Source organism: Dunckerocampus dactyliophorus, chromosome 18 (assembly GCF_027744805.1).
Source record: "Dunckerocampus dactyliophorus isolate RoL2022-P2 chromosome 18, RoL_Ddac_1.1, whole genome shotgun sequence".
Taxonomy (NCBI): Eukaryota; Metazoa; Chordata; class Actinopteri; order Syngnathiformes; family Syngnathidae; genus Dunckerocampus; species Dunckerocampus dactyliophorus.
In genome coordinates this window covers 19,120,058-19,132,949 of record NC_072836.1, presented here as the reverse complement: position 1 = coordinate 19,132,949, position 12,892 = coordinate 19,120,058, and the positions used below count along the sequence as shown (strand labels likewise).

General features: G+C 42.0%; 1 protein-coding gene across 11 annotated transcripts in view; it reads left to right on the top strand.

The window, feature by feature from the left end:
- Positions 1-12,892, top strand: part of usp7 (ubiquitin specific peptidase 7 (herpes virus-associated)) — a 39,267-nt gene that overhangs the window by 11,011 nt on the left and 15,364 nt on the right. For 2 of the 11 annotated variants that reach the window (XM_054760402.1, XM_054760401.1), the window contains exons 1-15: positions 1,381-2,064; positions 6,503-6,616; positions 6,699-6,897; positions 7,617-7,755; positions 7,850-7,938; positions 8,059-8,167; positions 8,274-8,404; positions 9,402-9,456; positions 9,539-9,619; positions 9,845-9,935; positions 10,183-10,265; positions 10,383-10,492; positions 11,014-11,191; positions 11,651-11,795; positions 11,935-12,065. In XM_054760402.1, the coding sequence (XP_054616377.1) occupies positions 1,983-2,064; positions 6,503-6,616; positions 6,699-6,897; positions 7,617-7,755; positions 7,850-7,938; positions 8,059-8,167; positions 8,274-8,404; positions 9,402-9,456; positions 9,539-9,619; positions 9,845-9,935; positions 10,183-10,265; positions 10,383-10,492; positions 11,014-11,191; positions 11,651-11,795; positions 11,935-12,065 (1,737 nt within the window). In that variant the 5' untranslated portion in view covers positions 1,381-1,982. Of the gene's footprint in view, positions 1-1,380; positions 2,065-2,696; positions 3,136-3,160; positions 3,461-6,502; positions 6,617-6,698; positions 6,898-7,616; positions 7,756-7,849; positions 7,939-8,058; positions 8,168-8,273; positions 8,405-9,401; positions 9,457-9,538; positions 9,620-9,844; positions 9,936-10,182; positions 10,266-10,382; positions 10,493-11,013; positions 11,192-11,650; positions 11,796-11,934; positions 12,066-12,892 lie in introns of those variants that run through there. The other 9 variants (XM_054760404.1, XM_054760403.1, XM_054760405.1 and 6 more) reach the window with 8 other exon arrangements.

Genomic DNA, 12,892 nt, shown 5'->3' with positions numbered 1-12,892 from the left:
AGAATGGTATGCTTATTTTTCAAAGCATTTTACTCTGCATATAGAAAGGGACGTTAATATTTCTCAATGCTAATGCTGGCATGAAGTTTGTTACTTGCTATAATGTGTCATAAAGAACAACGAAGCGGCAGAAGCAACTCAAATTAATTGGAAACATTGCTACAGATCTACTTTTGTTATTTCCTGACACAGTCATGCTTATTTGTATGTTTGATGCATTTATTTAGTATGGCATAATACTTCCAAATAACAGTTAATATTCAAATTATATAGACAATATTATTTTGATAAAAATGTGGCGACCTACACACCAGTAAAGCAGAAGTAAAGCATAACTTGTGTAGCATTTTTAAAAACGTATATGCATGTATTTGAAATAATTACTGTACACCCTTTATTTTACCAAACAGAGGTACTGTACTTTTGAACTATAACAGAATTTTTTCATGGGGTTCTTTTTTGTGTGTGTATTCCACTTATTTTTCGTCTAAACATCTTTAGACAGGACACGCACGCTATTAACATCACAGACAATAAAGGGTTATTGTCAATACACATTTATCGTGGTTGTAGTCGCCAAACTAACGTGATACGCACACGGCTCGGACGTTCACTATTTGAAGCTGACAAATGAAAGTAAATGTTGCTTTACGTTTATCCCCATCTGTAAACTACCACTCAATTTTGCGTGAGTATTGATTGTCGAGATTGTTGCGTTGCACAAATGCAACAAAGTGCCAACAGATAGAAGGTAGGCAAAATTGTGACGCTCAAAAAGTCTGCAATATAAATATATATACTGTGTATAAGTTTACAGGTAGGGCTGGACTTCAGGGGGCGTTGCCGTTGTTTTTGAATATTTGAATATAAATTTGGCTCTACAAAGTAAACAAGCGATTGATGAGGGAATAAAATATGTAAATAGCCTTTATGTTAAGACAAAATGACGACTATGACGAAGCAGGCGTTAAACAGATTATACGTGCGTGCCTATTTAATAAACTTATAATTGACTTGAACTTTTCTTTTTCTTCGCGGTATTGCTGCATACAAATGGGTATTTAATGTCCCGGTTATGGTGGATGTGAACCCGGTCGGGGCTGGGCCGGTGTAGTGTGTTTGGAGCGCCATGCGGATGTGACATTTCAGAGAAGAGCGCAGCCGCCATTTTGACTCGACACACTCAGCGCTGAGCACAAACGGACGGGAGGGAGCGTGTTGAGGGCCGAACGCCGCTCAGTTAAACGCTGCATGACCGGGCACATTCCTCTTGGGGAACGCCACTTCCAGACGGGAATGCAACGACCTTGCCGAGTTTTGCCATTCGCTCTGTTAGGGAATTGTTTGATGTCGGGCCGCGCCAACTTCCACAGTAACGAATTGAATGGATAGCTTTCTTCTCCGCTCTTCCCCAGACGAGGGACACGCAGCGGAGCGCACGGACTGGGGATATCGCAGGCAAAGTTGTTGAATGTGCAATTATATTGCAGCAGCCATTGTTGTATCCATTATTGGCTACCTTGTGTCAGGTAGCTAAGCTAGCTGTAAACCGGCTATTTGCTCCACCAGGTGCGGGTCGTCTCTTTGCTCCACACTTCCCGGTGGAAAGCAGGGATCATTTAGCTCCTTTCAGTGGGCCTCCCTCGTCGGAGCCCCGACTCATCCAGCCACCCGCCGTCAACCAGCTACCCACCAAAGGCGCCGAAATTGGGCGAATAGCGAGCAAATACGTCCGCGTTTCTTTACCCGCTCCCCCGCCGACCTCCCCTCCTCACTCCCCGGCGCTGACAGCGGACAAGGCCGAGGTCGCAGCAGAGCAGGCCCGGCCGCCTAGGCTCGACCGGTCCACCCCACCTCCGCATCCTACCACACCTCAGCATCAGCAGTCCAGAACCCGGTTCCCATCCGAACCGGCCCTGGACAACGTCGACGGTAACAAAGATAGCAGGGAGACCCGCATCACGACGACAAAAGCTGCCGACATGAACCACCACCATCACCACACGCAGCAGCAGAAAGCCGGCGAGCAGCAGCTCAGTGAGCCGGAGGACATGGAGATGGAAGGTTAGTAATTGCACTTTGCAGCACTACACTCGCTCGGTGTGTGCACGAAGTTGTATCCTTGCAATAGGAGGGTGAACTTTCCAGTAAACATAGGGGGCCCGAAGCTAGCCGGCTGCGTTATTGCTGATTGCGCGGCGGTTGCAGCACACTTGAGTGGAGCTGACCTCATTTCGCAAGCTTGCTAGTTTGTTTGCTTGCACCCACATTTTGCTTGGGAATGCCAGACGACCAAGCCAATGCAGACTGTTAAAAGTAGCCGTTCATTCTGTCTAAGTTAAGTGTGGTGATGTGCATCATTAATTGCGGCAAGTTATGAAGTGGGACAGTGCTGATGTGCAATTGTAAACACTGTGGTTGTAAGTGTGCCAGTTAACGTGGACGTATTGTTGGCTAAAACACAATCGTTGTGCTACAGCCACTTGTGTCCAGTTTTGACAGCTTTTGACACTTGCGAATAGGGCAACTGTTTTTAGGTTTAAAAAGTGTTGGATTAAGTTGTGTTAAAGGTAGCCCCTCGGCAATGGTGAGTTAGCATCGTGTTTGATAGCGTAAAAATACAAGCTGGGCCTATACGTTAATTTTGTCCTTTCGGGTGCAGAGCAGTTTCATTTAACTATAATAGCGGTCTTACAAACGCACAGGTAAGCCGACAACTCGTATGGACATTGGCAGCTAATTTGAAGCTAGGTAATTAGCCTCAAGGCCCACTTGATTATACGCTTATTCGCTGGCTAGCACATTGGTTAGCTTCTAGGCTAACGCTGGCGGAGGGGGTGTGTGGCGTTCTAAAATGGTGGCTTTGTGTTTTGCAACCTTCCTCTTGGCAACTGCGACAGCTTTAAACATTTAATCAATGACACGCGTATGTAACGTTCCCCTGTTGTCCCTAGCTGTCGTTGACATTTCTTCTTTAACTTTTATCGCTGGTTGTTGGCTGGCAGTTGTCATCGCGGCTAATGGTGGCTAATGACGGCCTGTCGATGGACACTGGCTAAGTGTTTGCTAACGAGCTAAGTGGCTAACGCAGATGCGTCAATCCAAGCTTGCCGAGTTGACAATGATATACGCACGGTGAGTTTGATGGAGGTAACATCTCATGAAAAAACACCTACACGATCGTCAAAGTGATGTTCATTTGCGCTATGTTGACTGCGAGGCTACTAACAGCAGTTGCAGTAAGGCCAGGCCCACGGCTGAGCAGCGCGGGGATTTGCTGCTTCATTGTATGGCAGACCAAACGGCATGGAGCTCGCCATTTTTAATGATCTCTGTTTTTGTTTGTCCCCTCTTCAGTCGGGACACATCTGCTAGCATCATTCAAGTATTCCTCATTATACGTCAGTCAAGAGACCGCTTTGATTGCGTTTTTTTTCAGTTTTGGACCGACTACACAACTGTGAGTCCTCAGCATCACTGCGTCATTTATTCTTATTGATTCGATTTTCTGTTTTCAACACTGGACAAATGTTGTCCACCAGCACACAGGCCTGGTCGTTCAAATGGACAACTGAAATGGCCATACTGCAAAAGAAACGTTTATTTAAAAGATTTCGACTTAACATTTTTACTTTTGATCTTTCTGTGGTGTAGCAGGTGTTCCCCAGCCTGGTTTGTATGCACATTAAATTGATTAGCGGTGCTAAAGTTTGTCAGAAGCCAACCAGGTGACAATCTAAAGAGTGTAAAAGTGAGTGCTGCGTGTGTAATTCAATTAATAGAGTCCTAATGAATGCATAATAAGAGGCATTCCGTTCTATTTCATATGCGTCCGTGCTAAGAGAATATATATTAAACGAATGTGATTCACGCCCTCCAGACTTTCTCAAGTGTGTCAAATTATTGCTAAATTGGAGTGAAGCAGCTCTGGTGCCTTTTTCAAGTCGTACTTTAAGTGTCGACCTGTGCTGCACATGGATTGTATGGAACTGCAATTTTTTGTTATTTTACTTGTACTAAATGTAAAATCCTACATCAAGTCCGTTCATATTTTGTCACCGCACTCTGTGTGAAAAGGCTGACTGAGCGGATGGGGAAAAAAAGAAAGGCATTGACGTTATCCAGGTCTAATATGCCTGCGGAAACAAAGTCACTTGTTTGGACGTTATCAACTGCAGAGACAGACAAGTGACACCTTTTTGTTTCTTGTAATTGTCAGGAAGCTGACAAACACAGCCTGCATGCATACTAATGCTTTCAGGGGCAGACAATTGCAGAAACCTCCCCTAATAACCCACCCACCCCCGCCCCAGACAACTTATTTTTTTGGGACCCCTCCACTTTCACTTTCCCCACTTCACGTTGTTGAAAAACTAAGCCCAAAGCTCACCATGCTTCACTGTGGGCATGATGGCATAGCAGGCATAGCAAAAATACTGGCAAACATTTTTCTTTGAAACTAAATTATTTTATTTAAAAAAAAAAAAAAAAAAAGAGGCTGCACCGTGCGATGTGGGGAGCATGTTGGCCACACAGTCTGGAAGATCTGGGTTTATATATGTTTGGGGATCTCTGTGTGGAGTTTGCATGTTTGCACGGCTCCCTCCCACATTCCAAAAAGTGTGCATTTTTTAATTTCTTTAGAATTCTGTTTTTTACCTTTTACACTTATTTTACCAGCATAGCAAAGCATACCAGTGTGCTTTTTTGGGTTAGTGAATAAAATGCCCCGTAAATAAATGCATAAATCTATGCCTTTTTATTAATGCAATACATAATTGGCCAATTTTGCCCAGTAATTCAGAAAAGCATGTAGTCTCGCTAACATTTCTAATGGGATGTCATCCCCTGCACACATGAGCAAATTCAAAAAACAATACAAGCAGTTGTTTGCTAAATACAAGGCAGAAGAGTCCTGATTGTTCTGTCAGGTTTGTTATTTTATTTATTTATTTATTTATTTTTAATTATTTTTTTGTTTTGTTTAAAAAAAAAAGAAAAAAGCTTTGTTCTTTCTTTATTTATTTATTTAGTATTGTCATCATTAGTCATCATTAGTATAATTATTATTATTATTAATGTGTATATATATGTGTGTGTGTGTGTATGTATGTGTGTGTATGTATGTATGTGTGTGTGTATATATATATATATGTGTGTGTATATATATATATGTGTATATATATATGTATATGTATGTATATATATATATATATATACGTAAGATAGCCCTCCCCCCAAAAAAAGAAAAAAAAAATATATATATATATATATATATTGTTCTTTTTTGGGGGGAGGGCTATCTTACAGTTATCTATTATGTATTATCCTGACTATCACAGAAAACATGACATGGAATGCAGGAAGTGAACAACATGTACTGTACAAGATGTAGATTTGGATGGGGGGTAGGATTAAATAAGCTTTGCTTCTTCCTATTCCTTTTGGACATGTAGAACTGTGGAAAAAAATGATTCATGAGATGTATTCCATTGTAACCTTCATGTTCAAATAAACTAAACCAAACCAAACACATTGCTACAAAATTCTTGAACAAACTGTAATGCTCGTGCTTGTGATTAAAGGAAGATGTAGTCACCGATGCAATTCCAATTGCATTGCTAATGTAAGATTAGTACATGCACAGTTAGACAAGACGTGGCAAACAGAGCTCTTATTTTGAAGGCCAGAAGTGTGTTCTGGGAGTTGAGTGTCTGGCGCTTAAGACGAGCTGGGTGCAAGAATAAAGGTGTCCGTCGTTTTTATTGGCCAATTCCGCGATTCTGTTCACGTGGAACTCACAGGGCCCTATATACTCTGCCTCTTGCACCAAAGTCAGCTGGAATAGGCTCCAGAATACCCCCACCACCCTAGTAAGGACAAACGGCATAGAAAATGAATGAAATTGATGAATCAAGAAAGCCTGGTATTTTAGTAGATGAATGTTTACTTTCCCAATCCCCTGTAGGATTATAGGATATTTTAATATAGACGCAATGTTGGGTGAAACTTAATTAAAAATGTGTCGTCACTGTGTAGTGGTCAATTAGATGGAGGATCAAGCACTCATAACAGCTGTTGTCGTCTGTGCGTCTTGTCAGAGGCTTGAATTACAGTTTTCGTGCTGCTCCGGTCGTAATTGCCTGGAGGTATTGCGTGGTGTTCATGTACAGTATGTTTCTCTCCTTATTTATTTTTATGCCTGTTAGTATGAGAATTGTGCCTTCATCCTGTAAGTCAATATATTTTTTTTAGTCCCTCTGTCTTAGAATGTACACACATTCACATGACCTTTTGAGGAAGGACTAAATATTATCATATGCTCCTGGATCATGAATTGTAAATAAATGCATCATCTTCCTGTGGAAATTGGTGCCCAGTGATTGATTTGATATGTATATGAGTGCAATGTGTACTTTTTTTTTCTTTTCTTTTTTTTTTTTTTTTTTACCTCTACAGTCCACCTGACAAACTGACTTATTGGATTCTCTCTCATGCACAGCTGGTGACACTGACGACCCTCCAAGAATTCCAGCCAACCCAGTAATCAATGGCAACTTGGCCATGGCAGACGGACACAACAACACAGAGGAGGACATGGAGGACGGTGAGGAGGGTGTGCATTGACACAAACTTTTTCTATTATTCCTACTTATTCATCAGGCTTTTTGTTGCTTATTTCCTCCATTTCACCGTAGACACCAGCTGGCGGTCAGAAGCGACTTTCAGGTTTGTGGTGGAGCGCTTCAGCCGCCTGAGCGAGTCGGTGCTCAGCCCCTCCTGCTTTGTCCGCAACCTCCCATGGAAGATCATGGTGATGCCACGCTTCTACGCTGACCGGCCACACCAGAAGAGCGTGGGCTTCTTCTTGCAGTGTAACGCCGAGTCAGACTCCACGTAGGTGTCCTGTCCTTGCGTTACGGTGTTGTCAAACCGAGCGGGAAAATACTAGTTTTGTATAAAATGGGACATAATCTGACATTGTGCAGAGACATCCTTTTAAATCAAGGGTGTCCAAACTTTATCCAGCGAGGACCACGTAGTGAAAAATGAATGGATGCAAAAAAGAAAAAACTGCATCTCAGCTTTGTGATATATTTTACTGTTGTGAAAAAGCATATTTTGTATGAATTTTGCTTTTAGCTGTTTTTCCATTTTTAATTTTTCTAAATTTTCTAACTATATGTACTTTCTTTGTAAATAAACTTTGTAAATTTTCTTATGGTAATGGTATGACTTTATTGCCATATGACTTTATTCTTGTAGTATTCTTTTTCCGCAATGTAATTAAAAAAAGAAAGTTTGTTTTTATTTTATGATAATATTACAACTTTGACATCTTTTTTTTCTTTAATATTTCAACTTTATGCTACTAAAAATCAGTTATTTTTGCAATGTTTTCTTGGAGTAGAATTTTTTTCTTTCAGTATTTTTACTTTTTTTCTTGTCAAATTACTGCTGATTTTTCAGGGAGGGTTTTGTGTGTGTGTTTTTGTTAATGTAAAGTGTGCTGTCGGCCAATAACAAAACAGCCATGGGTTGCAAATGGCCCCCGGGCCACACTTTTGACACCCTCACTTTAAATATTAATTCTGCCTCAATCTTGTCGCCTTCAGGTCATGGTCGTGCCACGCACAGGCAATGCTCAAGATCATCAACTACAAAGATGATGAGAAATCCTTCAGTCGCAGGATCGTTCACTTGTTCTTCCACAAAGAGAACGACTGGGGCTTTTCCAACTTTATGTCCTGGAGCGTATGTGCTTTAAAATCCTACATATTCATCTGTTTAGTTTGTCAGTGTTCCTGTCCTTTTAAATATGAACAATGTTTCTGACGTTGTTCCTCAGGATGTGACCGACCCAGAGAGGGGTTTTATTGATGATGACAAAGTCACATTTGAGGTCTACGTCCAGGCAGATGCCCCACATGGAGTGGCGTACGTACCTTTTTAATTGACTTTGTGGTTAGTTCTGTTGCGGCTTTAAATTTTAATGAAGCAAGCCTAAAGAAGAGGAAACTGTAATGTGTGTGTGTGTGTGTGTGTTTGTGTAACCAGTTGGGACTCAAAGAAACACACAGGCTATGTTGGTCTCAAGAACCAAGGAGCTACATGCTACATGAACAGCCTGCTACAGACACTCTTCTTCACCAACCAGCTACGTCGGGTATGATGTTTGTCTTATCAAACCAAGAATTTTAAACAATTGTGGTTTTGTCTCATCAAAATAGTTTTTGTGAAAATTGTATACGGTGTCCATTCTCTGCTTGCAGGCGGTGTACATGATGCCCACGGAGGGAGACGACTCATCCAAAAGCGTTCCTCTGGCCCTGCAGAGGGTTTTCTACGAGCTGCAACACAGTGACAAGCCTGTCGGCACCAAGAAACTCACAAAGTCCTTTGGGTAATACATACAGACATTTCTTATGAGTCAAACATTACAACTAAAATTAGAAATGACTGCAGCAATTGTGTTTTGGATTCTGTGAAATGCTAATACAGGTGATCCTCTGGTTCCTTTCCCAGATTGTGATGTACTGTAAGTTGGAGCTTATATCTAAATTAACTTCCAAGTCAGTCACGGTACACAGAACACAAAGGACAGTATTAAAAAGATGAAAGACAAGAATGGTTGGACAACATCTCATGATCACCTCCTCCTCCCAGATCTCCCTGTAACAGCGCACGGAATCCTTGACCCTTTTAGCATTCATTAGCTTTCACGGCAGTCAAACGGCCAATATCGGTGGGCGTTTCTTCCCCCTTTTTTTTTTTTGTTCCCATTTTCACTTTTTTGGCACGCATTTTTCCTCAGCGCTCGCTGCAGCTCAAGCGAGTCTCGTGTTTATGGCCCAAAATTGAGTTTTTAATTAATTTATGGGCCGTGAAAGTGAGCAAGTGGAATATATATACCCCGCCCTCCAGGGGACAGTTTTTTTTTTTTGTTTTGTTTTTTTGCTTCATAGTTTTCATATCGTGCTTCCAAGTAAAGGCTCTGAAATGGAAGCAAGTGGAGACCGAGCGTTAACGGGAGTGGAGCAACACTGATACTGAAAGTCCCCGCCACCCCTGTAGGGCATATAGCCCAATTATTTGAGAAGCACCGCTCTATGCAAATTACACATTCCTTTTGTGTCTATTGCTCAATTGTTCATACTTATTAAAAACAGCGATCTGTGTCACTCATAATTGAAATCTACAGTCCACCTTATTAATCTGATGTGACAACATAATCATGTTTGCTGCTATAACATATTGTAGTGTGTCTGGCTGTTGGCAACTCTGCTGGGTGTTATTCAGATGTCCTTCGCAAAGCTGAAGCATACACATTAGGCACTCCCTCTATAGTAGTGAGGTGGTGGCGTTCGTTTAATAGCAAATGCACTGCATTTGTGTTGCAGGTGGGAAACCCTAGATAGTTTCATGCAACATGATGTGCAAGAGCTCTGCAGAGTGGTGAGTTCTCTCAAAACATCTCTCTGCTAAACAATGTGTGGGATTGCAGGAAAAATATTGTTTTGGTGCATGTGTGTTTCAGCTCCTGGACAATGTGGAGAATAAAATGAAAGGCACTTGTGTTGAGGGAACCATCCCTAAGCTCTTCAGGGGAAAGATGGTGGTATGTTTTCTTTCTCTGTGCATCCGTCTCTTAATGACAGACCTGTCTTTATGGTTACTAAACACGCGTTGCATGTTGGCAAAAGTCTACATTTTTTAAAATTGCTTCATCAGTATGAAAGTAGTATATAGTGTAGTGATAATTTAAGAAATGAAATCTTTGTTGAGTTGGGCCTTTGACCACCATGGTTTTCTAATTGTATGCATGTGTGTTGTTTCTCTCCAGTCATATATCCAGTGCAAGCATGTGGACTACCGATCAGAGCGGATAGAGGATTACTACGACATTCAGCTTAGCATAAAAGGAAAGAAGAACAGTGAGTATCAACAGGACAACTGTGGGACTTTTTGTACTCCCTGTAAAAGCAGCGCTGCTTTTGCCAGTATGTACGGTATCTTCAGCGAATTGAGCTCATGGTGTTTAAGTATGTTTCAATCTGTAGTCTATCACAATGTCTGCCTGTGTTCTTATTTAAAACACTAACATGGATCTTGGTTGTACAGTTAAGTTTCACTGACGTATGTTTTTGTTTCTAATCACATGAATGTACTTCCTGTCTCCAGTTTTCGAGTCATTTAAGGATTATGTTGCAACCGAACAGTTAGACGGAGACAACAAATATGACGCAGGAGAGCATGGCCTGCAGGTGAGGTTTCATACTGACTGAAACGCAGTCATGCATACACAAGTATATATGCTTTACAGTTTCTAGTGGAATAAGGGCTTTCCTTCAAGCTGGCATTTCTTCTTGTTTGGTCTACAGGAAGCAGAAAAAGGAGTGAAGTTCCTTACTTTCCCTCCCATCCTTCACCTGCAGCTGATGAGGTTCATGTATGACCCACAGACCGACCAAAACATCAAGATTAATGACAGGTGGGGACTTGGAGGACCTCTCCACTTCACACTTCTTCTATGGAAGACTGTTGTTCTGTGAAGCATGTAGGTGCTGAACCAATGCAGAGTGAATGCTCTTCCTGCTTGTTAAGGAGCAAAAGACAAGGAAAACCCACACACACACACGGCAATATATAGAGGCCGGCAAAATGATCAAATTCATTTTTATTGTGTGGTTGTTTATTATTGGGAGACTTGGGAGAAATCTTGTCACATGTGTCATTAGCTTTTTTGTTGCTAGTGTGATAATAAATCTATTCATGTGTGAGTCACCGGTGATTTGTACAGAGAATGTGTTCTATTATTTCTGAGCAGCAGCAAAAACACTTGATCCGTCTCTAAAGTGTGTGCCCTGACCCTATGCACTAAGCTAGTGTTGACATTGATCGATTTGAACGTGGGCTTCCCTATTCTGTGTAAAGCTTAGTGGTTGTTCCAGCAGTCCACTGTGACCATTCTACATTTGTCCTTACACTGTTATGTTATGCTGCCGTCCATAGGTTTGAGTTTCCAGACCAGTTACCACTGGATGAGTTCCTTCAGAAGCCTGACTCCAAGGACCCAGCCAACTACATCCTGCACGCTGTGCTGGTGCACAGCGGGGACAACCATGGCGGTCACTACGTCGTCTATCTTAACCCCAAAGGAGACGGCAAAGTGAGTGTCAAGGAACCAATAGTGAGAACAATTTCTTTTTATATATACCTTTCACCAAAAATTCTGTGGTTGTTGTATTTGGGTGGGAATAGAACAATTTATTTGTGGCTGGTGTACCTGTCAGGCTGTTATTTAATGATTAAGGGCAATCTCTCTAGAAGAGATGTATGGTCTAATGCACGAGTGGTCAAATGCTTGATATGGATGGAATTTGAAGATATGTAATCATGTAAAAGTAGACTTGCTTAGAAATTCCCTTGCCGTTACCAGCAGAATATCACCTTGACAGAACATCAGTCACAAAATTAGTTGTAACATAAATGCTTTGGATGCTTTAGAAGTTAGTGAATATGTATGCTGTCATCTGGATGAGTCACTTTACATCAATGGTTGTCTTAAGTGCTCTCTGCTCCTCTCTTCTCGTCGTCCTCCCTGTCTTCCCTTTCCCGCCGCCTCTGTCTGCTATTTGCTTTGCTGCAGTGGTGCAAGTTCGATGATGATGTGGTGTCACGCTGCACCAAGGAGGAGGCCATCGAGCACAACTACGGTGGACACGATGACGACCTCTCAGTTCGCCACTGCACCAACGCGTACATGTTGGTCTACATACGGGAGTCCAAGCTCAGTGCGTAACAACACAGGATTTATGGAAGTGTGGATGTCATCAATGGCCCACAGGCTTGGCTAATGCACATGCTTTATTCCCATGATAGAATGGCTCTCCACGCCCTAGAGGTTGACTTATGGCTTTATGTTTAACCCAGGTGAGGTGCTGCAACCCATGACAGATGTGGACATCCCCCAGCAGCTGGTGGAGCGCCTCCAGGAGGAGAAGAGGGTAGAGGCCCAGAAGAGGAAGGAACGTCAAGAGGCTCATCTCTACATGCAAGTTCAGGTAAAGAACCAGGACATCCATTTGATTCGATGAAGGGGGCTCCCCAAATTCATCACCATTTGCATTATAGGGTAGATGGAGAATCTTTTGTTTTGTTGTTGCTGTTGCTTCTGGTTGAAAGGTAATGAATCCTGACAATTGTATGTGAGTTGAATTTGTTGTCTTATTTCCTGCGTGTTCCTGATGAACACACATCTTGTCTGTAAGAGCTGTTGCATAAAAACAAATATGTCTCCATAGTTTGTAATTGTGCTGCTGTTTCGTTACCTTGGGATACGTTCTGCTGCTTGAAAGCTGGATATGAAACGGTGGCTTGCTCTAAATTCTGGAAAGCATATATCAGAGGCTGCTACTTAAGTGTGATGGCATTATCTAGAACACTTGCTGCCCTGTGACATGTCTGTGAGCAGGTCAGCATGTCTGCTGCAGACATGCGTTGAGGTGGTGGGTATCTTTTCTTTCACTTTAGTTGAGGACTTCTTTATGATGTCAGGCTGGACTCACCCCGCCTGTCGGCTGTCTATCTTTTTGTCACCATTTACTTTACTGCAAAAAACAAAGGTAGATCCCATTGCCAGCAGGAAGTACATTTCAAATGAGAAACTGCTAATAAATGTTTACCAGTTGTCACAGCAGGGCATGGTTGACATGTTGGGGCATTATTTCATTCAGCATCTGTCGTGTGTTGCCTTCAAACGTCAAATCTATTTGTGACTATATTTACCACAGGAGCGCAATCTATTCGTGGCTGTGGTTGGTTGCCAGGAGGCATCACTCATGACTCTGATAGATTTCTCTAGTCACTTAAAAAAAAAAAAAAGATATAC